Genomic DNA, 21661 nt, shown 5'->3' on the forward strand with positions numbered 1-21661 from the left:
GTGCCAAAACCGTCATCCTCTACCTTCTTTCATGCCTGTCCTTTGTGATGCTAGCTCCTGTGGAGTGGAGTTTCCTCGTGCCTCTTTCATTCATAAATGTGGTCTCGTTTTACGCTTAACAGCGAGCCATTCATTTCGCTTTTTCCTACTTTTCTTTGTGCTGCTGAATTGCTCCTTTGTTTTCCATTTCCGTCATTCGGTAGTTCCTAGAACAATTTGGACCGTATACATTCATCATCAGGATCGCAATCAAACCTCTAAAAAAAGAATCGCAATCAAATAATTTATCATGAATAGTACATTTACGTTGGCTAACCGATTGTGGGCACTTGCCACCTCGGTTCATTAGCAGCTTCCATTTGTCTGTCAGCAGTCAGCACCTTAACTACGCGCTTCAGAAATCAGACAGGCCAACGACCTTTCCATCGTCTGCACTGCACATGCAATGCAGGCCCTGCTGAAAGATTAAGCTTTTCGTGCTTTTACCCACCTTGATCATTGGCAAAACAAGCTCAGACAACATGCTCGATTTCCTTATGTTATCTCCTACTAGTCGCAAGGCCCCACACACACGCACAGGCACAGAGACGTTGGTTCAGCTATGCCCATCGCCCTTCAACTAAATCTCATCGAATTCGACGCCTTTCTGCAAAAAGATATACGGATCTCACCGAGCACCAATCCACCATGTTTCCCATCCGTCCTGGAAACCGCACAAGAGCAATTAGGCCAGAGTTACGCGCTATACCGCAAATTGCAGAGGAAAAGAGCATCTGAATTCAATCAGGCCGTCTTCCTTCCGTGCTTTCACTTTACTGAAGAAAGCATGATTATACCGGGCGGAAAGGGAGTTAGTAAACTGCCTCCCTTGCGCTATAAGTGTAGTCCAAGAGGGAGTGCTCGGATTCCCCCTCTTCTCTCCACCTCTCTTCTTGATTTCCTGATAGTCGCCGTATTAAATTGTTGTGAGTGGGAAACACTGTTCTGACTGCAGTCGTCTTCTCTACCTTCCTCGCCTATCCTGTGCTCCTCTCTAGCCACTGTACTCAAGCTAGCAGTACCTGAGCGGCACTCCTTCTACTTGTACGATAGCCTGTACCTGTACTGAGCTGACATTATATACAAGCCCTTCTTGCTCGTGCCAATTGCCATTGCCAACCACCTCGTAGAGCTGCATTGCTGTCTTCGAGGCCATGGGAATTGCAACAAGAGTTTGCTTCCTAGTTCTTGTTCTGGTCAGTACATTTCTCAGAGGTAACAATTCGATCGTTGAAGAGTACTTACTGTATTTGGCTGCTTTGGTGATTGTTTGACGGAATTCTTGTAAGGGGCGATGGTGAGAGCTGAATTGACGATGTCTTTGGGTTCTTGGTCGCAGAAGGGAGAGCCGCGACATTCACGTTCGTCAACAGGTGCACGGGGACGGTGTGGCCGGGCATCCAGTCGAACGCCGGGAGCTCTCGGCTGGACCCGACGGGCTTCGTCCTGCCGCCGGGGACGTCGCGCGCGGTACCGGCGCCGTCGGGGTGGTCCGGCCGGGCCTGGGCACGCACCGGCTGCGCGCAGGACGCGAGCGGAAAGGTGGTGTGCGCCACGGGCGACTGCGGGTCGGGCTCCCTGGAGTGCAACGGCCAGAACGCGGCGACGCCGGCGACGCTGGCCGAGTTCACGCTGGCCGGCGGCGGCGGCGACGACTTCTACGACGTGAGCCTCGTGGACGGCTACAACCTCCCGATCCTGGTGGAGCCCGCGGGCGGCGCCACGGGCGCCACGACGTGCGCCGCGGCCGGGTGCAGTGCGGACCTCAACGAGCGGTGCCCCGCGGAGCTGCGCACCGAGGGCGGCGCCGGCTGCCGCAGCGCCTGCGACGCCTTCGGCAAGCCCGAGTACTGCTGCAGCGGCGCGTACGGCAACCCCAACACCTGCCGCTCCACCGCCTACTCGCAGCTCTTCAAGTCGGCGTGCCCCAAGTCGTACAGCTACGCCTACGATGACCCCACCAGCACCTTCACCTGCGCCGGCGGCCGCGACTACACCATCACCTTCTGCCCCGTCGCCACCCCAAGGTACATCTTCGTCTTCGTCTTCATCTTCATCTTCCTTCCGAGCTCACACGCTACCCTCGTAGTAATTGACTTTTCCCATGCTTTGGCGTGCCTTCTTGATTAATGATTAGAACGTGGTTAGTCATAAATGCTCTCGAGATTTGCATGCAGAGTTAGTAGGCCCGCCGGGGCAATGAATTGGCGACGGCACACCATGGCCCGGTACACTTGCTGCACCTAGCAATCGTGCACCGGTAGCGGTTGGTGCATGATCAAGAGTGAGTGACCCAGCACTGAGCGCGCCATATCACCTTATCTGTCTTGTTTAAATGCATAGAAAACGAGTGCAGGTATGCCATATACTTCTAAAACTCTGGAATGGATTAGTACAATGGGACAGTGATGGCGAGAGGTTTGGAAGATTGCCGTGTGATGTAATGATTGGCCTGGATCAAGTACGCTTTGGCCCGTTCGCGTGCCCTTAAACCCGACTTGATCCGCTTCTTTTTTATCCGGAATAGCGTTTTCCTCTCATAAATTCCTCCAGAATTCCTCCAAACTGGCCCTGTTCGGATGGTATGGTTCTGGAGGAATTTGGATGGTTTGGAGGAATTCTGGAGGAATTTGTGAGAGAAAAACACTATTCTATCTTGCCATTTCAGTTGGCGCTTAGTGCTTCTTAACATTAGGATTAGCTTGCTGCAAGAGGTTTGACCCCTCGTGCCCGTGCGGACCTTTTTACCGCTGTCGGTTTACACGTCCACGTCATGGGCGGGCCAGGCCAGTCGGTTTCTTATCTCGTGTTGTCAGCGTACAACAAAGGGAGCGTAAACAACCACCACCCCTGCTAGCCTGCTATACTGTGCTACATCGCGACGTCAGTAGCAGTAAATATTTAACTCAGAAAGGATAGTAAAAAGCAAGCAGAAGGATCGTTTTCATCATTAGATTAATTCACCGGGCGTTCTTTTCACTAATTGCTGGTGTCCTTTTTGTGTGACGGAAAACGGTGCAGCCTGAAATCGTCGAGTGGCCCTGGAGCAACGACGGCGGCACCGACAGGCCCAACGCCGACGCTACCGGGGGCGACGCCGCGGTCGGCAGGTGGGCAAGGCGGCGGCCCCGACGGGCAGGGCGTGATGCTGGGCGACAACTCCTGGCTCGCCAGCCTCGCCACGGGCGACGCGCCGTCGGGGCCGCCGGCGCTCCGGGCCTCGCTCCTCGCGCCGCTCCTGCTCGGCGGCCTGCTGCTGCTGGTGCTATAGTACCAGCGGGAAACCCAGGCAACCGACCCCGTCACAGGTGTGTGAGGCGAAAGTTTCGGTCAAAGAAAGAAGCGGGCGCGCACGGGGCACTGGCGCAAAGCGAAGCGGTGCGCTCGGCTTGCCGCCGTGCCGACGCGGACGCCGACCGAGCTGCCCCGATGGGAAGGGGTGGTGGTTGGTGTTGCGCGCGGTGGGGCTGTCCGTCTGTCCGTGCTGGGTTTGTGCGCGGAGATGATATGATTTGATTTGACCAGGATCGCATCACGCCATTGTAAAATCCGACATTTTCTTCTTCTTCTTCTCCTCCTTATTGGGTTTGTACCGTTGTGTTCATCAACAAAAGAAAGAAATGTACAAGATTGTTTCGCAGATACCGAAAGACTAGAAGCAATGATTATGCACGCACTAAGTAAGTAGTCCGGCCGGCGTCCCGGCCATCAGAACACGCTAGTGGCGAACCAACTACTAACATTTGCGCACAACTTGTCAGGCTAACAAAGTGGAGTGATTAGCTTACATTATTCCGAACGAGCCGAACATATACGTACCTGCTACTGCGTTACAGGGTCTCCCTTCAAACTGCCCTGTCCAACAGACCTACAGTTTGCTCTAATGACCGAACAGCCGCTTTGAGAGACGTGGCAGGTGCACTGTCCTATCTCGGACAGCCTACGGAACGCTCCTGCTGCATTTGAAGCGTCTCCTAGTCATGGTGGTGCAGGCGTGCAGCAGATGATTTTGACGGCTAGCCGGACGCGTGCCCCCAATCAACAGCTAAAGGAAAAGTAAATGGCCTACTCATGGATGACGTGGCTGCAGCATGGACGGAGACACTAGAATACTAGTAGTGCTGATGGTGTAGTACTGCTGCCACTTTAAAGCAGTGTACATACAGACACTGTGCAGCTGATGACGCGTCCTCGGTGATTGTTGGCACATGGGACGGAGGAGAAGATGTCGCCATGCCATCTGATCTGTGCTCGCGGATCAATCAAATACTCCTACGTATATACAGGCGAGGGCGTGGTGGGGAGGACATGGGCGGGCGCGGTGATGAGATGATGCCCACTCATCTGGTCCTCTGCTTTTGAGTGAAGCCAAAGGAAGGAAGGATCGGTGCCGGGCGTTCCTGCCTGCCTGCCTATCATCGCTTCTGAGCTGCGTCGTATCACCCCAGGATCGCCTTTTAGTGCCAATGTAATGGCATGCTTTGTACTAAGGTTAGTTGATGCGATCTGCGGCTGAGCACGGTAGGGACCATACATCTGAATCTATTGCTGCTTCTCAGATTCATCCACATTCACTCGACCTGTCGATCATGCACTAATACACGTATTTCGCTCATTTCTTTCAAATGTCAATGCATCATGCATGTTTTCGGTTAGGTGCAGCGTGTACAGTCCCATCGCGAGATACTGTAGTACGAATGTGATGCGTACCTAGACCGTTTGACCTGCCGAATATATCAAATCACAGTCTCTGCTGGCCTCGTGATCTTGCTTAAGAAGTCAGTTAATGGCAGCTACTAGCTCCAGGGCAGCTCATACCAAACACCCTGTTCCTGCACTCAGGAATCACAAACCAAACGCCATTGCCGAACTCTCGCATAGAAACCTCTCCATCGGCTTTCGGGTCGATGCGACGCGACACGTACAGGATGCCTGCAGAAGAAAAGGATGTGACGGGCACGCGCAGCTTGGGGATCAGCAGTCTTTTCCATCCCAAACTGACCAGTTTCTGCTAGCAGCAGTGTAACAATGACAAGCATGTTCACCGTAACCGCCGGAGATTTGCCAAGTACCTGACGCGACGCCAAAGGGCGCATGTGACTTTCAGGTGATAGGCTCAGTCAATCAGCTAGACATAGATCGAGCTACAACCTTACATATAAGATGAAAACTTCATAGAACATGATCTAGAGAGAGGAAGGAAGATGAGATGTCACCGACTATCCGCGGGCTTGGAGGAAGAGCTCGACGTAGCCATGGCGAAGGTGATGCGGTCCGGGTCAGGGGAGTCGCGGTCAAGGCGTTGAGGTTGGTCGCACTGTAGTGGTGGCGCAGAGGCGGCGGTAAAGACGTCAGTGGAGCTTTCCGTCGCTTCAGCGCCTCCTATAGGTGGGAGAAAGGCGGCTCAGGTTGACCTCGTGACGCGAGCCCCGGCCTCCCACCTCTTTTATATTGCGGGGGCCAACAATCATGGAACGGTTGGGCACCCCCGATCAGAACGCGGAAAGGCCCCGACTCAATCGTTGGACCGAGCCGAGAGAAGATCAACCTATCATCATGCAGGCACCCATCAGGATCAAATGAAATGAGGTAGTAATGCCGGCCTCGGCACATGAGGTCTGTCCAGTCCAGTGACCGACTGACCGCGACGCTGATCGGCCACCCACCGGTCGTTTTCAGTTTTCTCCCTCACAACAGGGGAAGGTCCTGCCAGGGTGCCAATTCTGATACGCGACGGTGCCGCAGCCCTCAGGTCTTTGATTAGAATACAAGCACAGCTATGACAAGCATCTGGGCCTCAGTTAGCTAGTACCTAGTAGAAAAGATACGCCAGGGCACTGCATTGCCTGAAACAAAAGGGGCTTTCTGGTTTACGTATGATTCAGCATTAGTTGTAAGGCAGCAGGATTGTCGCTTTTCTGTTTATGTATGATTCAGCATTAGCTTTCTGGTTTATGTATGTATGCCATTGCTTCTGCTAGTGATTGTCCGTTGGGCACCGCAGTCCTCAGGACTGTGGTTGCCCGCCCGGTTGCACCCTCGTGAACCAAAGGTTTCACCTTTTCGTTGTCTGCTAGTCGCTTAGCAACTGAGGCTCTGGAGGTCGGACAGGTTTAGCTGTGATTTGGGTTGTTAAACCGGATGGAGGAATCTTGAGTCAAAAGTTGAGTGTACTGACAACAATCCTGCGAGAAAAGATGCTAAAAGAAAATCCTTTTAGGAACGCTGAGGGATGCTTGTAAAGAGGAAAGGTGAACCGAGAAGGGCGAAAAGGAATGGAACAGTTGGTACATGCCGACCACAGTTAGCAGAAGCTACCTTCGATTGGTGCATCGTTAAGGAATGGAACATGCCCTGCTGGCCTGCTCTGCATCGGTGTCCCACATGCTTAGCAATAGGCTACTACGGCAACTTTGCTCTTATTATTAGATTATGGATGTAATTAATTGTACTACAATGATAGGCTGATACACATATACGGCCATTTTCAGTGAATTCTGCGTTGCATAAATATGTAGGTTTGGGGGAGAAGAGAACACGAGTTGAAATTCAGAAACAAGACAAGAATCCTTTGTCACAACTTTAGCTGCTCCATGAACATTCTATTCTTTTGTAGAACAGTTCATCTTAAATTTTTATTAAGTTTCAGTTCAGAAAGATAAGGATATTTTACAGAGCATATTGATATATTTTTACAAGAAACAGTGTGATGATCATATTTTGGACAGCTCATATAAGCTCGCACGTGGCGTCAGCAACACACAGAAGAAAACGATTTTGTTGGAGGCTTTTCTTGTATTGGCGTACTCGCAATGGACGAACAAAAAAGGAGCTGCTGCTTTGGATAGTGTGAATATGTTCTTGGAAATATCACACACATACACATTCATCAAGAAAATATCCATTGATCCTACGGTAACCCTACAAGGTTCATAGATGGCGATTGACAAGAGCAATGCACCTAATGAGGTGGTTCATAAAGAAATGAATTAAAGCAAGTGCATACGATAGCATCAATGGAAAATGGACCGGACCACCCATCAAACTGACAAAAGGCTTTACTGGGACAACTACATCTTGGCAACCCTTCTAAAAGTTTATCAATTATCTCACCATATCTGGTATTGCTGATAGTTGTTCATGAGCATTCTGACATGCGCCTAGTTATCTGAACCAAGATAAGGTAGGGAAGTGAAAACTACTGCGCATCCACTCATGAAGAAACTCCAGATGCAGAAGAATATGCGGATCATGCACCTTGTTGGCATAGCAAAGTACAAGAGCATTATCAGCTATGAGTTATCCATGAAACCTTGCTAACATCTCCAAAAAGTGCTTTCATCCAGTCAGCAACCATGAAGATACCCAAACAGCCATTTGATAGGAACCAGTTGAACTAGAAAACTGTGAAGAAATTAGTCATACAGACAACAGTAACATCAGCTAATAAACCAATGTGGGTGCCATGATGCAGCAAACACTAGATTGAGATAACACAAGTCTTCAATCATCGTTTGTCAAGACGTCAGCTTATCAGTCGCTGTTAGTCAAGACGTCAGCCTAGCAGATGCAAAGTCATAGAAAGCGGCAACAAATAACATTACTTTCAACCTGCAACCAGTAATCTACTTAGATAAACAAGCAACGATTAAGCATAGATAGCTGTCAAAGCACCAAAGAAAATCAAATATATCCCACTGCCAACTTATGCATGCTACTCCAGTTGCAGTTGTTGAAACGCCAGATTCAAGGGTGCACTGCAAGCATCAATAGCCAATAGGCACTTGTACTGTGCAAAGCTTGATAGCTAGACAAGCTTGAGTGACAGTTCTATGGAAGGGGGTCTAATAATCAGCTTACTCAAAAGTTTGGCTACTAGAGGGATAGTAAATGATAATGTTTTAAGTTACAAGAAAAACATTTCAAAATTTGAATTATGTACAGCCATTAGTATTCATTGGCACAAGAAGTAAAGGTAATATATGTACCCACATCAGTTAAGACTTAAGATAATATAAACTTGAGTGACCATTTTGGATAAGGCAGCAGAAATGAGGGACCAAAAGTGCTAGTCATTGTCCAATTGCTAAGAAATCCAGGTTTATTCTTTCTGGAACACACATGAGAGATGGGCATCATTTTATTAAGAAGAAAAGGTTTATTAGATTACAAGCTAGCTTGTGAGTGCCCAGCCAATTGTTTGAAGATCATGAATCCCTAGGCCTCCATATTGAATCGGCAGGCAAACACAGGACCAAGAAACCAAACAATCATCCCCATTAGTTTTTCTCTACCTTCCCAAAGAAATCCACGTGTAATTTTGCCTATTTCCTTGATGATCCATTGCAATCATGAGATAGATAAGGGCAGCCTTAACCATAGTTAGTCTTCCAACTTTGTTCATAAGGGCAACCATCCATCTGGAGAGGTAACTACATATCTTATCAAGGAGAGTTCCACGGCTCCTTGGTTAGGCTTCCTAACCGACAATTGGAGTCACAGATAAATGCATGGAAATTCACCACACAAGACGTGTTCAGTGTTCATGAGTGACCGCTATGTCTTCTTCCTGGCATCGAATAGGAGGACCGAGCATTTAGACACATTGTTTTAAGGTCTGAAGCTAAACCAAAACAATGTAGCAACTCCTTAATGAATGCCAGATCCAAAGCTATGGGACAGAGGAACAGCACCATGTCATCCGCATAGATGGAAACCCGATGATTAAAACCAGATGTGTTGGATGGAAATCCGGTATACGTACGACATTCAGGATTTGGAAGAACAATAAAAGAGGTGTTGTAAGATCATCATAAGGAATTGAATACACTGCAACATAATGGCATATCATCTTATGAAAATAATGCATATTGTTCCATGTCACAGATGTGCTGTCATGGAAGCCTGTCAGACGAGGAAAGGCGAGTTTGCAAGTGAATGCCTTTGAACTGCCTAGTTGGTACTTCCATAGAAAAGGGAAGAACTGTCAGAATTGTTTAGCCAAGATCCACCTCCAGGTTTACAGATGGAATAGATAAAAAAAGGATATAGCTAATGCACATTATAAATGGATCATCCAAGATCAAACAGAATGTAAGAAAACTAGAACTCGCTAAAATAGCTAATTCTAACCAGAAGAGGGTAGCAATGCTCCTTGTCATAATTAGGCCAGGTTCTATCCTCACCAGCCACATATTTTTTGTGCAGATTCCATACAGTAGGATCATAATTCTCTATCAACTCACAACGCATACCATTCTCTTTAATAATTCCCAGGAATTTGTCTAGAGAATCACCTCTTTTGGGGCTCAGGAAGATGGCTTGTGAGGTTGCCGAATGCTTCAGCAAGGATTTGACTGTTCGGGCAAGGCCCTCATGGAATTGCTTGAAAAATGTGCTGCAAGGAAGGCAAAATGTGAATAAGAAAGTTCTAATGGAACTTATTGACCTGATGACAACTTTATTACTAGTAAAGATGCATGGTGTAATCAGAGTACATATGAAACCAACCAACAGCCACGAGACCTAGCTTTTGACTAAATAAAAAACACTTGCTGATTAAATGTGTTACTTAATGCCAAATACAAACCTCACAGCATATCATTGACACGTGACAAAACAGTAAGGAGGTACAGGATTGAAAAGATAATCAGTATTCAAGAACAGCAAAGAATCAAGAGGGTCAAACATACCAGTCACTTGCAACAATGATGTCAAAAGTATTCAATATTTCTGAAGCTTGCTCTTTGTCCCAATGCAGTATCATAGATTTAACCTTTGTCTCACCAAAAGTCTCTGCGTTGATGGATATGTTCTTCTGAATGTCTGCGGGTTAATGGTTTACAAAGGCCAAAGAATGTGTTTTTGAAATAATAAAAGTACAAAACAAAGCCATAAAGGGTTAAATTTTGGAATGATCTGATCTGTTTTTTTTCCTATTTACAATATTAGCAAACACTCCATTGTGCATACATTAAATTAAGAAGGATACACCCAGCTACTTGTGGGTTGCCATCAGAAATAACAACCTCGTCAGCATTTGTACTGGCTGCAATAACAAGTCCAGCCAATCCATAACCAGATCCAAGCTCAAGCACTTTCTTGGACCTGTAATGAACTAAATATTCAATTAATCAGATAAACAGAATAGAAACTGAACTTAGTTAGGCCCCCTTTGGAATGTGGGATTTCTTCCTGTTTCCTGTGTTTTTCATGTGAAAATGAACTGATTCTTATACGATTCTTGCATTCCAAGGGGCCCAAAGTAGCAATGAACTACTGTCATGGCAAAAGTTTTCAACGGACTATTATTGTGAAAAGGCTTTGCCTTGAAGGTAATGTGGGCTATGGAATTAGACTATTGACATAGGTTCATATGGCTAACAACAGGTACATGCTGAAAAAGACCATGAACTAATGTAGCACTCATATATCTGTTCATTTTCTGCTTTTGATCACATCAAGAAAATATGATGAAAAATAGCATAGCATGGACAGAAAACTAGTGCAAGAGTGTAACTATAAAACTCAGGTGACATACACAGCTCAAACCTCTCAAGGATTTATTTTCCATACTATAGTAACAGCTTTTGAAAATATTAACAGGAACAAGGACCTATATATCATTATTGTATATTTGTCTTACAGGTTGTACTAGAAGGACACACTACCACTGTATGCTGTGAGCGTGTGACACAATAATGCACCCTATGATCCTGTTTGGTTCAACACACAAGCCAAGCCAGCCTATTTTCTTTCCTAAAATACAATGCTTGTTGAATACGCAATTCACTTAGGTCCTTGAATCCTGATAAAAAGTTTTAAACCAACAATCTAGAGTAGTTAAGTTTGTGTGCTTAAACTGAAGATCCCATGCAAGTTACTCAATCACACAAATGCATGACTCCATAAGGGCGTACCCAGTGCAGAGAGCTCCCGCTCTGTGCGGGGTCTGGGGAAGGGTGTCAGTGGCATGCCTTACCCTCGCCTGAGCAATGCGAGGAGACCGCGACTCGAACCCGGGACCTTACTGTCACAGGCGGTAAGACTCTACCGCTTGCACCAGGCCCGCCCCTTCAGCTAAGGTTCAATAATGTTTCATCTTAGCACAACAATCCATACTGATGCAGCTAGCAGGAATGTCACATGTTTAATAAATCTCACAAGTCACAGGTCACAACAGACCTGAACATATCCGAGTGGTTAATACAGTAGTAGGCAAGGACCTCTTCTGATGGCCAACAACCTTCAGGGAGGAAAACACATGTTAACTTGAAACTGAACTGTCTTTTATTGAAGATACTCCCTCCGTTCCAAATTATAGTTCACTGGCTTTGTCCTAAATCAAACTTTTCTAACTTTGACCAAGTTTATAGAAAAATGCATCAACGTCTACAATATCAAATTTGTTTCATTAAGTTTCCCATGAAATATGTCTTGATAATGCATTTATTATTTTATTTAACTTATAGATGCTAATATTTTTTTCATAAAAACTTGATCAAAGTTAAATAAGTTTGGCTTACAAGTATAAAGTAAACTATAACTTGGAATGGAGAGAGTATCATGGAAGGGTTAAACATGCAAAAGTGGAAGAACAAAATGAAATTCAGAATAGCATATATTATCAGTAGACAGCACTGCACTTTCAACTCTTTTACCGATCTTTCAATTCTATATTGATTTTTTTTTCTACTTCTAAAGGCCATATGCAAGCTTAAGTGATCACTGACTGGAGGGAATAGTCTATGATGCAAGTATAAGAAACTTTGTACTCCCTCTGATCCAAATTATAAGACGGTTTGGCTTTTCTAGATACATTGCTTTAACTATGTATCTAGACATGGTATATATCTAAGTGCATAGCAAAGTCTATGTATCTAGAAAAGCCAAAACGTCATAATTTGGAATGGAGGGAGTATTAGTTAAGTTCAAAGTTCATAGGTCTGCGGGATCACAATTCATAGTCCAAGAAGGAAAAATTGCCACACATAGAAGGCTTGTGTGCCACATTCTGAAAAGTGGCCAAGACACAATAGTATTACACACATGTTTACATTTCTTTTCCACACAAGTGCCTTCCTATTATCATAGCAAAAGGCACAAACAAACCTGGCAGGTACTAACAGACAGCAACTGAAAGATGCCATGAACATGACCATACACATGAACTGATGCAAATAAACTTGCTTGAACAAAACTTACATACTAGTCCAGTAGTGTCGATATTGTATTTGTTCGAAGCCTCAATGTCATTGAGTTCAAGGGAATCCTCTTTTCTATATCTGGAATCATGCACTAAAATAATAACCAACTGAAAAAATAGCATGTCAACCTTTCTAGTTGGTTGAACAATTCATGATGGCTAAATCTGTAGTCACAAACAGAGCTTACTGGAGAGAAAACAACATGATTCCCAATTATATCAGGGACAGAAATAAGGAAAACTATATTCAGTGTGCCAGAGAACTAGGGGCAAATAATAGACTACTTACACCAGATCAAGTTTAGAGGAATCTCTACAAGGCAGCTTGTAACATACATAAACATCCTTCTGGCCAAAATCATTTTCATTTCCATTTAATGAATTCCCAAGTGATTTCGCTAGCTGTGAAATCGGCAATGAATGGCATTCGATCAGGTTAAAGCCACATGAAGCCTTTCTTGAAATGTTGTTGGTACCATCTTTAATCTGGTGGTCACTAGAAATTCCCTCTGCATGGAAATGTAACATAAAAAAAACAAATTAACATGGCATAATTATATAAAAACAATTAGCAAATGTAAACTGTCTGAGCAGTATAAATGTGAAATTTCAAGCTGATTATTACAACTGCCATGTTTAAATAGAAGATACATTAACAAAGATACACGGTTACATTTCTGTACGCCAAATGCGGAAGTAATATTGGGAATGGGAAACTACAATTGCCTTTTACCATAAGAAAACTAATATGATAAAATAAATCAGCAGCCCTGCATTTAATAGTCCGGCAGTGCTGCGATATGGAATGAAGGATCCAAAACAAATCAAACATAGACCGAAGTGGAGTTTTTGTGTGCACATCAGCGGATCAGCACACGCAAGCCTATATACCCACACTCACGGACCACCAAATGGAGTTTGTCCTTGAAGTGGTAAAAATTAAAAGGGACCATATTAGACTGAATTTTGTTGTAATTATAATGAAATTTGGCTGGTTAAATGTTCATGCTCACTTTCATGGTAAACACTGATTTTAAATGTGAACTACCATAATTTCCCAAATTATATATATTGAATCAATAACGCTAAACACATCTCATTGAAGCAAGGTACTCACTCCAAATCAGACTGTACTAACTCCCTAAAGTCTTCAACACAGCTAACCTATCAACATGACATGCCACAATAGGCCTGAGCTTTCAAAACCATTAGATCATAATTGTTCAAGCACAGTGCACAGGAACTAAAGGCTGAAATGGTGCACTACTTCACGGATTTTGCTTTCACCTGCTTGTGCCGAGCTTCTGAAAAGTCAAGCAGGCGGGCTCAAAATGCCAATGTTCTCATTATCATCAGTAGCCCCAAACATCACCAAAGTGTGCAGTAGCGGGCCAACAGCTCAAATCGCAGCACAGAAACTAATCGCCTTGAACTAAAATCCGCAGCACAAGGAGCAGCGTCTGGGCCTTCCTTGTTTGCACGAGCAAGCTGCCTTCTGCCATACCATCTAGGCAGGAGGCCTTCTCGTCTTTTTGAAACGCTCGACGAAGGCAGATGAAGCGGAAACGAATGAACGACAAAACCAAGCGGACGCAAATGATGGCATGGGGTAAATAAGGGAGGGAATCGGCGGAACCTAGGGCGCGCGCGGAGGAGGAACGAGCAAGCAGCGCGCGGCGAAGGATGCTCCACCGCTGGGTGGCTTTGGAGGCGCCACGGGATCCACTGGGTGCTGGCGACGGGGATGGGGGCGAGTCCATCGGAGCTCGAGATGCGTCACGTTTGTTCGTGGCGAAGCACCAGAGAGAGATTCTAGGACTAGTTCGATTTGGTCATTCGGATTTGCAGCTTGCACTGCAGGGATCGATCGTAGAGGTACGCCGCCTTCTTTGGCGGATCGGGCTACCAGGAGTTTTTTGGGCCTATCAATCTTACGGGCTGGGCCCAAAAGTGTTGTGCTAGGTGCCTAAGTTGAATTATGAAAGGGCCCGTAGTCGGTGGCCTGTTAGTTGCTACCACCGGCTTATCTCGCGGTGTCTGCAACCGGAATCGAAGAATCCCCGCCAAATGCCTCGCCATATCCGTGGTTTTGCCGACCGCTCGTAAGGAGAAAAATCGAGGAATGAACTACAGCGTTGATTTCCGTATCGCGGCCACCAAGATGCGGAGGAGCTACCGCACCGCACGCTCGGAGACCGCGGTTCCAAACAGGGCCTATGCCTGAGGACACTTGAAGTGTATACGGTGGGGGGCTTGTATGATTGCAGATAACTAGCAGCATGAAGGAGAGTTGAAGTTGGAGTCTAGAAACCCTTTGTTTGTTTTGTAGGAGTTTATAGACTTCTTGGGGAGGTAATTAAGTGAGAATTATGCTTTTAGTGGAGGTGATGCATCCCCACCAGCCATCATAATTTATCATATAATTTCTCGAAAACTCCATACCGGACAGAGGATTCGAAGACACTAAAAGACGGGCAAGAAACTCGAGGCATCCAAAAAAGAGCCATACAAAAGGACTTGAAAATTTGAACTCGGAAGGGCATAGGAGAGAACATCAGAGAAAGCACCGGAGCTTTCCCGTGGTCACTGAAGTTATTCAGTGGGAGGAGTCCGAGGCAGAATTGGAAGATGCCACAACATACTTCCGGTGGTCAAACCAGAGTTTGGCACTAGAGAGTTGAACAATGCTCGGTGGAGGAGAAGAGACACCAGATGATGTACCAAAGTTTAGGTGTTGGCCTAAGAAGCCAAAACAGTGCATAAGAACCATTCGGTGGGTGTGGCGAAGGAAGCACTAGAGCTCCACTCTAGAGACACCTAAACACGCATTGTGCACTGGAACTATCCAATGGTGCACTAGAGAAACCACAAGAGAGAGGATTCAACGGTCAACAACAGCTGGTTGGAGTAGCAGAGAGCACTGGATTTCTTCGGTGTGGCCACGGGAGAATTCTAGTGCACCTTGCCGAAGGCAACTCTGTGTTCCAATTGTTAGTGGGTTGTGTTGGGACTATATATACCTCCACCTCATTTGAAGTGTGTTAGAGCTTGCTAGAACTACAGTTGAGTTGAGTTGAGTTGAGTCTTATTATTTTATGCTCTAGCCACCATATGTGCTTGAGAGAAGATTAGGCTATTAACAAAAGTGCTAAGATTAGTGCTTATGGTTGTTAAATGTTACTTTAGCCCTTACTCTAGGTTTAGGCATAATGCGTCTCAAAAGAATAGGTTTAGGCATAGTGTTTAGTAAGGTTTACGTATCTCCTTACTATCGGTGCTTGCATGCAATAAGTTTTGTAGTCCTTCAGGCTTATAAGTTCTGTAATACTCTCCAACCAAGCTTGTGGAGTGGCCTTCTTAAAGATTCCTTTCCCCGGTCTACCTTCGGTGGTCCCAAACGGATAACCCAATCTACACCTAGAATCATTGCATCATCCCTCCAATATTCTTACTTTTAACCTTCTAACTTGGCATCACATCTCATGTCAGTCACTGTTATTGTGAACCAAAGTCCACTAGACGACTTTACCCCACCGGGTTGTTTTGCCTAATTCCAGGAATAGTGTAGCATTCCCGGGCACTACCCTCGGTTGCAGGATGGTGTGCGAGGGACATGAGACCCTTTTTTGACCGAAGCTCACGTAGTGGAGACAAATATTATGAGTTTTTAATAATTATGAGTTTTTTTTCTAATGCGTCTCATGAAAATTAATGTGAAGTCTATCCATAATAATAAAGAGGCAAAATTTCTGCCATGCTTTTTTTCTGCCTCTCCTTATTGATCTGGTCACGGTCTCGATCTCCACGGCTTCCTTCGTTGTTGATCTGGGCTCCGCTTCCTCGCATGGACTTCTCATAGAGATCGCGTAGTCTGCCTATGCACCGGCGTTTCATTCGACTGAAAGCTAAGGCCTACAACGCATGAGTCGCGACAGCGCGGGAGGGTCGCCGACGGTGCAGGACTCAACGGCGCATGGTCTCCGAGGCCAGCTGCGCTGCGTGCCTTCTAGGATATTGACATATTATTGTCAATATTAACTTCTACTATATATGCCATGGTCATCCTAACATAAATTATAGATTCCAAATCTATCTACACCTAAAAATTACTATTGTCATCGTCGGACGTCGCCCTGCTCGGCTCCCCTCGCGTCAGCACGGTAAACTTCGCCCCGCTCATCCAGAATCCGTGTCGGCCAGAAAACAGAAACGTCAAGTATAAGGAAACAAAAATAAAGGGCCTGTCTAGTTGACACTCGTGTGTTTTAGCAACAAGCAACACACATGTGTTTTGTAGCTCCAAAACACACGAATTCCATGTCCCAACAAAACCGTGTATTTTTTTTTGAAAGGTAGCACACGTTTTTTGCTGCCCTGGATAACACGCGAGTTGCAGCAGAAAAAAGGAAAACCGTGTGGTTTTCCCTTATTTAGCACATGAATTCCATTAGAGGAAAAACCGTGTGTTTTAGGAGCAAGTAGCATATGGATTTTGTGGCAGTTGTAGTATGTTCCACTTTAGTCTGTCAGAGAAGAAGAAACAAGGCCCACGAAGACAAAAATCTGTTGCTGTTGTTAGATGTAACTTCTGTCCAAATGAAGAATAAGATAGCAGAACCCAGTAACTAGCAAGATAGAGAGACCTACTAAAGATGTAGCAGCCCATAAACCCAGCAACAGAAATCTATATAGTTGGGAAAGAAGCATCAGATGGAAGGAGAGAAAACAGGGGAAATGATCAGATCTCCACTGCGTGGGGGCTGTGCTCTGCTCACGCAAAGCAGGGGAAAGGAGCAAAAACCAACAGATCGAAGAGGAAGCACTAGCCTACATCCATGGAATTTGTGGTCATAAGAGGGCAAAAAGATGGTCTTCAGCATCAACACTTGTGCTTGATCCAACAACTAGGCCTGGTCCTAGTTCCTCACTGTGAACAAGGAGAGGATCCAGCATACATTACGTGAGATAGCATAATCTCATACACACAAAGAGAAAATCACATAGATAACATAATCTCTCACACACCGAGAGAGAAAATCATAATTTTCTTAGCCAATCTCTATAAGTACTTTGCAGGCACACCATACATATTTGTTATGCATTTGCTATATTATTTTTGTAAATAAATTCATGCTAGTCGTTGAGAACTCCCTCTTAATAAAACACTGAACTATCCCATCTTGAGGCCCAGGCTATACACAGAAGAGGAATAGCAGGCATGAAATTGGATGGAAAGGTAGGAATCATGGAAATGGGCAAAAAGGGTAGGAAGTAACTAACGGTTATGAGCCAGGCAAGACATCAAATTCAGAGTGAAAGGCAATTCATTCATGCAGTCCAATACTTGGCAAGGCATGTCATCGAATTCTCCTTCCTGTTACTGCAGAAAATGCAAAACAAACAACCACTTAGATCATGTAGCAGAAAAAATACAAAAAGACAAGGAAAATGGTCCAACACCAGCATATTGCATATACTCAAAACTAAAATTGCGCGGTTGGATACTTGCAATTTACATTGTAGCTTACTGTGATTATGTAACTAAACCTTTTATTTGATTAGTTTTCATGAAAGGTTAATAGGAACAAAGCAACACTACTACTATGTAGAAGAAATAAAGGAACTAAATGAATAAGCACCGAAACATATTGTGCTATCTAACAATAAAAGTTGTGGTGTGTGCTAGAAAAAAATAGGATACAAATTGTTAACTAAGAGAAATTGATAATCCCTGACCGAAACATATAGTGAAGCCTGCTGAGAATAAAGTTGTTTATGGATTGCTACCAGTGGTACTATCACTACAACCCTCCTCCTTTACCAGGGCTTAGCACCTGCTACGATGGTATATATATATAAACAAATTTAAACATGTTTTACCACATATCACAATAAACAGATCACAAGGAAAGATCATAATTTTTTTCTATGGAAACACAATCATAGATCACAAGAAATAATTTTTTTTCTATGGAAGGACATATCATAGTTTTTTTCTATGGAAACACAATCACATATCACAAGAAACAATTTTTTTCTATGGAAGCACAATCACAGATCACAAGAGACAATTTACAATTTTTCCCCATACCAGCACAATCACAGAGAGAGAGAGGGAGGAACAGCACAATCACAAATAACAGATTTCAAGATGTGTTAGCACAAATTACATGATACAATTTTTTTTTATGAAAGGACAAGGACAAATAAGAGGTGTGTGTTGACATAAATCACAATTAATAGATTTCAAGATGTGTTAGCACAAATCACAAGACAATTTTTTCTATGGAAGGATATATCATAATTTTTATCTATGGAAGCACAATCACAGATCATAAGAGACAATCTTTTTCTATGGAAGGACAGATCACAAGTTTTTTTAATAGAAGCACAATTACAGAATACAGAGAAACAATTTTTTCTATGGAAGGACATATCCCAATTTTATCTATGGAAGCACAATCACAGATCACAAGCTCAGCCCATCTAACCAGGGTTCCTGTAGAATTGAAGCAATTCAAGCATCCAACTCACAAGCTCAAAGCTAAAGCCTGAATAAATAAACTCAATCCATGTATGAAATAAGCAGGAGAGGTGATAGGAGAGTACCTGATGCAAAAAGGCGGTGACCGGCTTGTCACCAAAGAGAAGGGTCTTGGAGTCCTTTGAGGGTGATTCACTATGCTTCCAGTAAAATGGTGCTTGAGCCTGAACATATGGTAGATGAAACAATAATATGTACCTGCCAGCCAATATCGAGCTAAGAATAGAGGGTGGGATTGGTGTAGCACTAGCATACCTAGAGACAGCAATGAAGGCCTCGGTGCACTACAAACACAAGGAATAGCCAGTTATTGAGATCATTATTATATCACCATACAAACCCACATAGCAATAATGTGCTGGAATATTTGTTTTTTTCTAAGAGCAGCGAGCTAAACCTCCAAGAGAGCAACAAATGATGCTGCCATCATTGCAAAAGCTTCACCTGCATCAAAAGTTGAAGCACCCCACTCAAAGGGATATTGAACGCAAAATGTGGGGGCATATAACAGATTCAACCATAGAGGCAAACTTCCTGAACATATGTTTTTCCTGCTTAATCAAATATAAAAAGGAAAACAAAATAGTGATAAAGTTATTTATAAAGACTAGATATTGCACATGTTACATACAATAATTGCAGTATTTGAACTGTGCAATTTACTACTAATAAATATGCAATCAAGAAAATGGTGCTTGTACATAAAAGAATAGAATGAAATCACCGTTCAGTAGAATTCTAATGCAGTTTGCAGTATAAATTCATCATCCTCCATGGCTACATAACAAAAAAAATCCACTGCAACCTCACCACAATATATACATGCAGGTCAAACAATTGTTTTGCTCAAAAAACTAATGTTGGACTGCTTGTACATGGTATACAAGTCACATACCCGACCAAGTAAATCCTCAGATACATAGCTGAATCTAGATCTGCATGGCTAATCAACTCATCTTCAGGCATTTTGAAGCAGCAGGCATCCAACTTAAGAATTTCAAGTATGACCCTTTAGTATCAAATGTAGCAATGACAAAATCCATGCTACTTTAGTTCTTGCACCAAATAAAGAACTTCAAAAATCATGTTAATGACCTCATTGCTACCTGCAGCCAGTCAAAGTATAATAGGGAAAAAAAAGAAACAAAAAAAAGTTCTAACTAATTGCAAGCTGGCAAATTAAATCTCACATGTACATAGACAAACACTCTTCAATCAGACATATATGTCTGATTCAACACTCTTGCGCTGATGAGGCCATAGACCAAGACTAAACAAATCTAACTATCTCAGGCATATAGGTCTGCACAATGAAAAATTAATAACTTTTTTATAAAATTGGTTAATGACCTCATTGCTAGCTGCAGCCCATCAAAGTACAAATAGAGAAAAAGAAGAAATAAAAGAACAAGCCCTAACTATTGCAAGCTGGCAAATTAAATCTCACATGTACATAGACAAACATTGGATACTGAACACGGGCATCTCAAAAAGTTCAGGCTGCCTGGACACCAATTCTAGCAATTTAGATGGGCTTCGACCCCAAAACTGAAAATCAATCTGTAAATACATGTAGCCATCCCACCGTTGGACACTAAAATCAGTAGACATAGTACAGAATGATTTCATTTGAACAATGGCTAGGAAGAATTAAAATCAACACCTAGTACTAACAGGCTAGAGCACATAGTTTCAGAGTTTAGTTAATTTCTAAGTAAAGACTGGAGATCCTAGAATTTAGTACTAACAGGAAAGTAATGCACCTCAGAGCAAAAGGATCCCAATCGTTCAACAACACGACATAATATTCAACACAGAGACAATCCTCAATCAAGCTGTAGCTGTGTGTGTGTTTGCGATCTGCACACAGATAGGCAGGCAAGCTGTAGCTGCCCGGCGCCTAAACTGCTCCCGTCGAGCCCCATTTCTAGCTTGCCAGTGAGATAGCTACTGCTGCTACCTAGCTCCGACCACAGCAGCAGTAGCGCAACCGGTCTCAACCCGCTCGCAAGTCGCAACAGCGCGCAGTCGCTCCGCCCTACCCGCTGCCTGCCCGACAACATTCCGCCCCCCCCCCCAGCCTGTGCGCGGTGCAAATCCAAAGCAGCGGCGAGGACACTGCCTGCGCCACTCAGCGATGCGGAAAGGATTGGGCTGCAACCAAATCCACAGTCGCCACAACACAAAAAAATCCCCAAATCCAATCAAAAACCAAATCAGTGAGGGAGGAGACACACACAGAAGGGGAGGGCGCGGAGCACCAAGGTCGCCTCTCGAATCGAAGCGACGGCGAGAGAATCGCCGGGGATGAACACGTTTCCCCTTCCCACAACACAGTACAGAACCACAAAATCTACACCACCAGCACGAAACAGGATCTGAGTACACACCTTCGGCAGGAGTCCACGATGGAGAAGAACGAGTTCGCCGGAGCACGACTTCTGGATCCAAATCGAAGCACAAAATCGCCTCGGGAACGCGTCGGCGGGCAGAGCAAAGTGGGGAAGAAGACGATGCACATCAGTGGGGAAATGGATGGGCTCGACTCCCAATTCAAAACAGTAAAGCCAAAGTGGGCCCCACACCTCAGCTTCACAACGAAACCAGCGAAAGTGGGAACAAACCACACCGTCCATCCTTCATCCAACGCAGAAGAAATTCGTGTGCTGCAGACAAAAGAAACACACGATATAGCAATTCCGAAAATAAACACACCGTCAAGTATATAAGGAAACAAAAAATAAATGCCGTGCACGTCGGTTCCAACAAGAAAATCTATTGAAAAAATAAACGCGCGAGGACTCTCTGTGTGGCGCCATGTGGCGGCGGCGGCCACGAGCAGCGCATCGCCTCGATCCACCTCCTCCTCCTCC

The 21661-nt window shown here is 44.6% G+C and overlaps 2 protein-coding genes across 7 annotated transcripts; one reads left to right on the forward strand and one right to left on the reverse strand.

The window, feature by feature from the left end:
* The first annotated feature begins 352 nt into the window (after positions 1-352).
* Positions 353-3679, forward strand: LOC136534688 (thaumatin-like protein 1). The gene is made up of 3 exons (XM_066527076.1): positions 353-1254; positions 1379-2066; positions 3061-3679. The coding sequence occupies exons 1-3, from the start codon at positions 1194-1196 to the stop codon at positions 3308-3310; spliced, it is 999 nt and encodes a 332-aa protein (XP_066383173.1). The 5' UTR covers positions 353-1193; the 3' UTR covers positions 3311-3679.
* A 3245-nt stretch (positions 3680-6924) lies between these two features.
* Positions 6925-14064, reverse strand: LOC136534698 (calmodulin-lysine N-methyltransferase-like). 6 transcript variants are annotated; one of them, XR_010778796.1, is made up of 9 exons: positions 13881-14064; positions 12534-12753; positions 12248-12323; positions 11224-11284; positions 10031-10156; positions 9732-9864; positions 9336-9436; positions 7297-7443; positions 6925-7207 (listed from the first exon to the last, which is right to left on the reverse strand). XR_010778796.1 is itself a non-coding variant. In XM_066527094.1 (8 exons), the coding sequence occupies exons 1-8, from the start codon at positions 14002-14004 to the stop codon at positions 7386-7388; spliced, it is 891 nt and encodes a 296-aa protein (XP_066383191.1). In that variant the 5' UTR covers positions 14005-14064; the 3' UTR covers positions 6925-7385. The 6 variants fall into 6 exon arrangements, 5 of the variants coding, with proteins under 5 accessions (XP_066383191.1, XP_066383206.1, XP_066383198.1 ...); XM_066527094.1 differs by having other exon boundaries at positions 6925-7435; XM_066527109.1 differs by having other exon boundaries at positions 6925-7443.
* Positions 14065-21661: the final 7597 nt, after the last annotated feature.

The sequence above is a fragment of the Miscanthus floridulus genome, chromosome 2 (assembly GCF_019320115.1).
Source record: "Miscanthus floridulus cultivar M001 chromosome 2, ASM1932011v1, whole genome shotgun sequence".
Lineage (NCBI taxonomy): Eukaryota > Viridiplantae > Streptophyta > Magnoliopsida > Poales > Poaceae > Miscanthus > Miscanthus floridulus.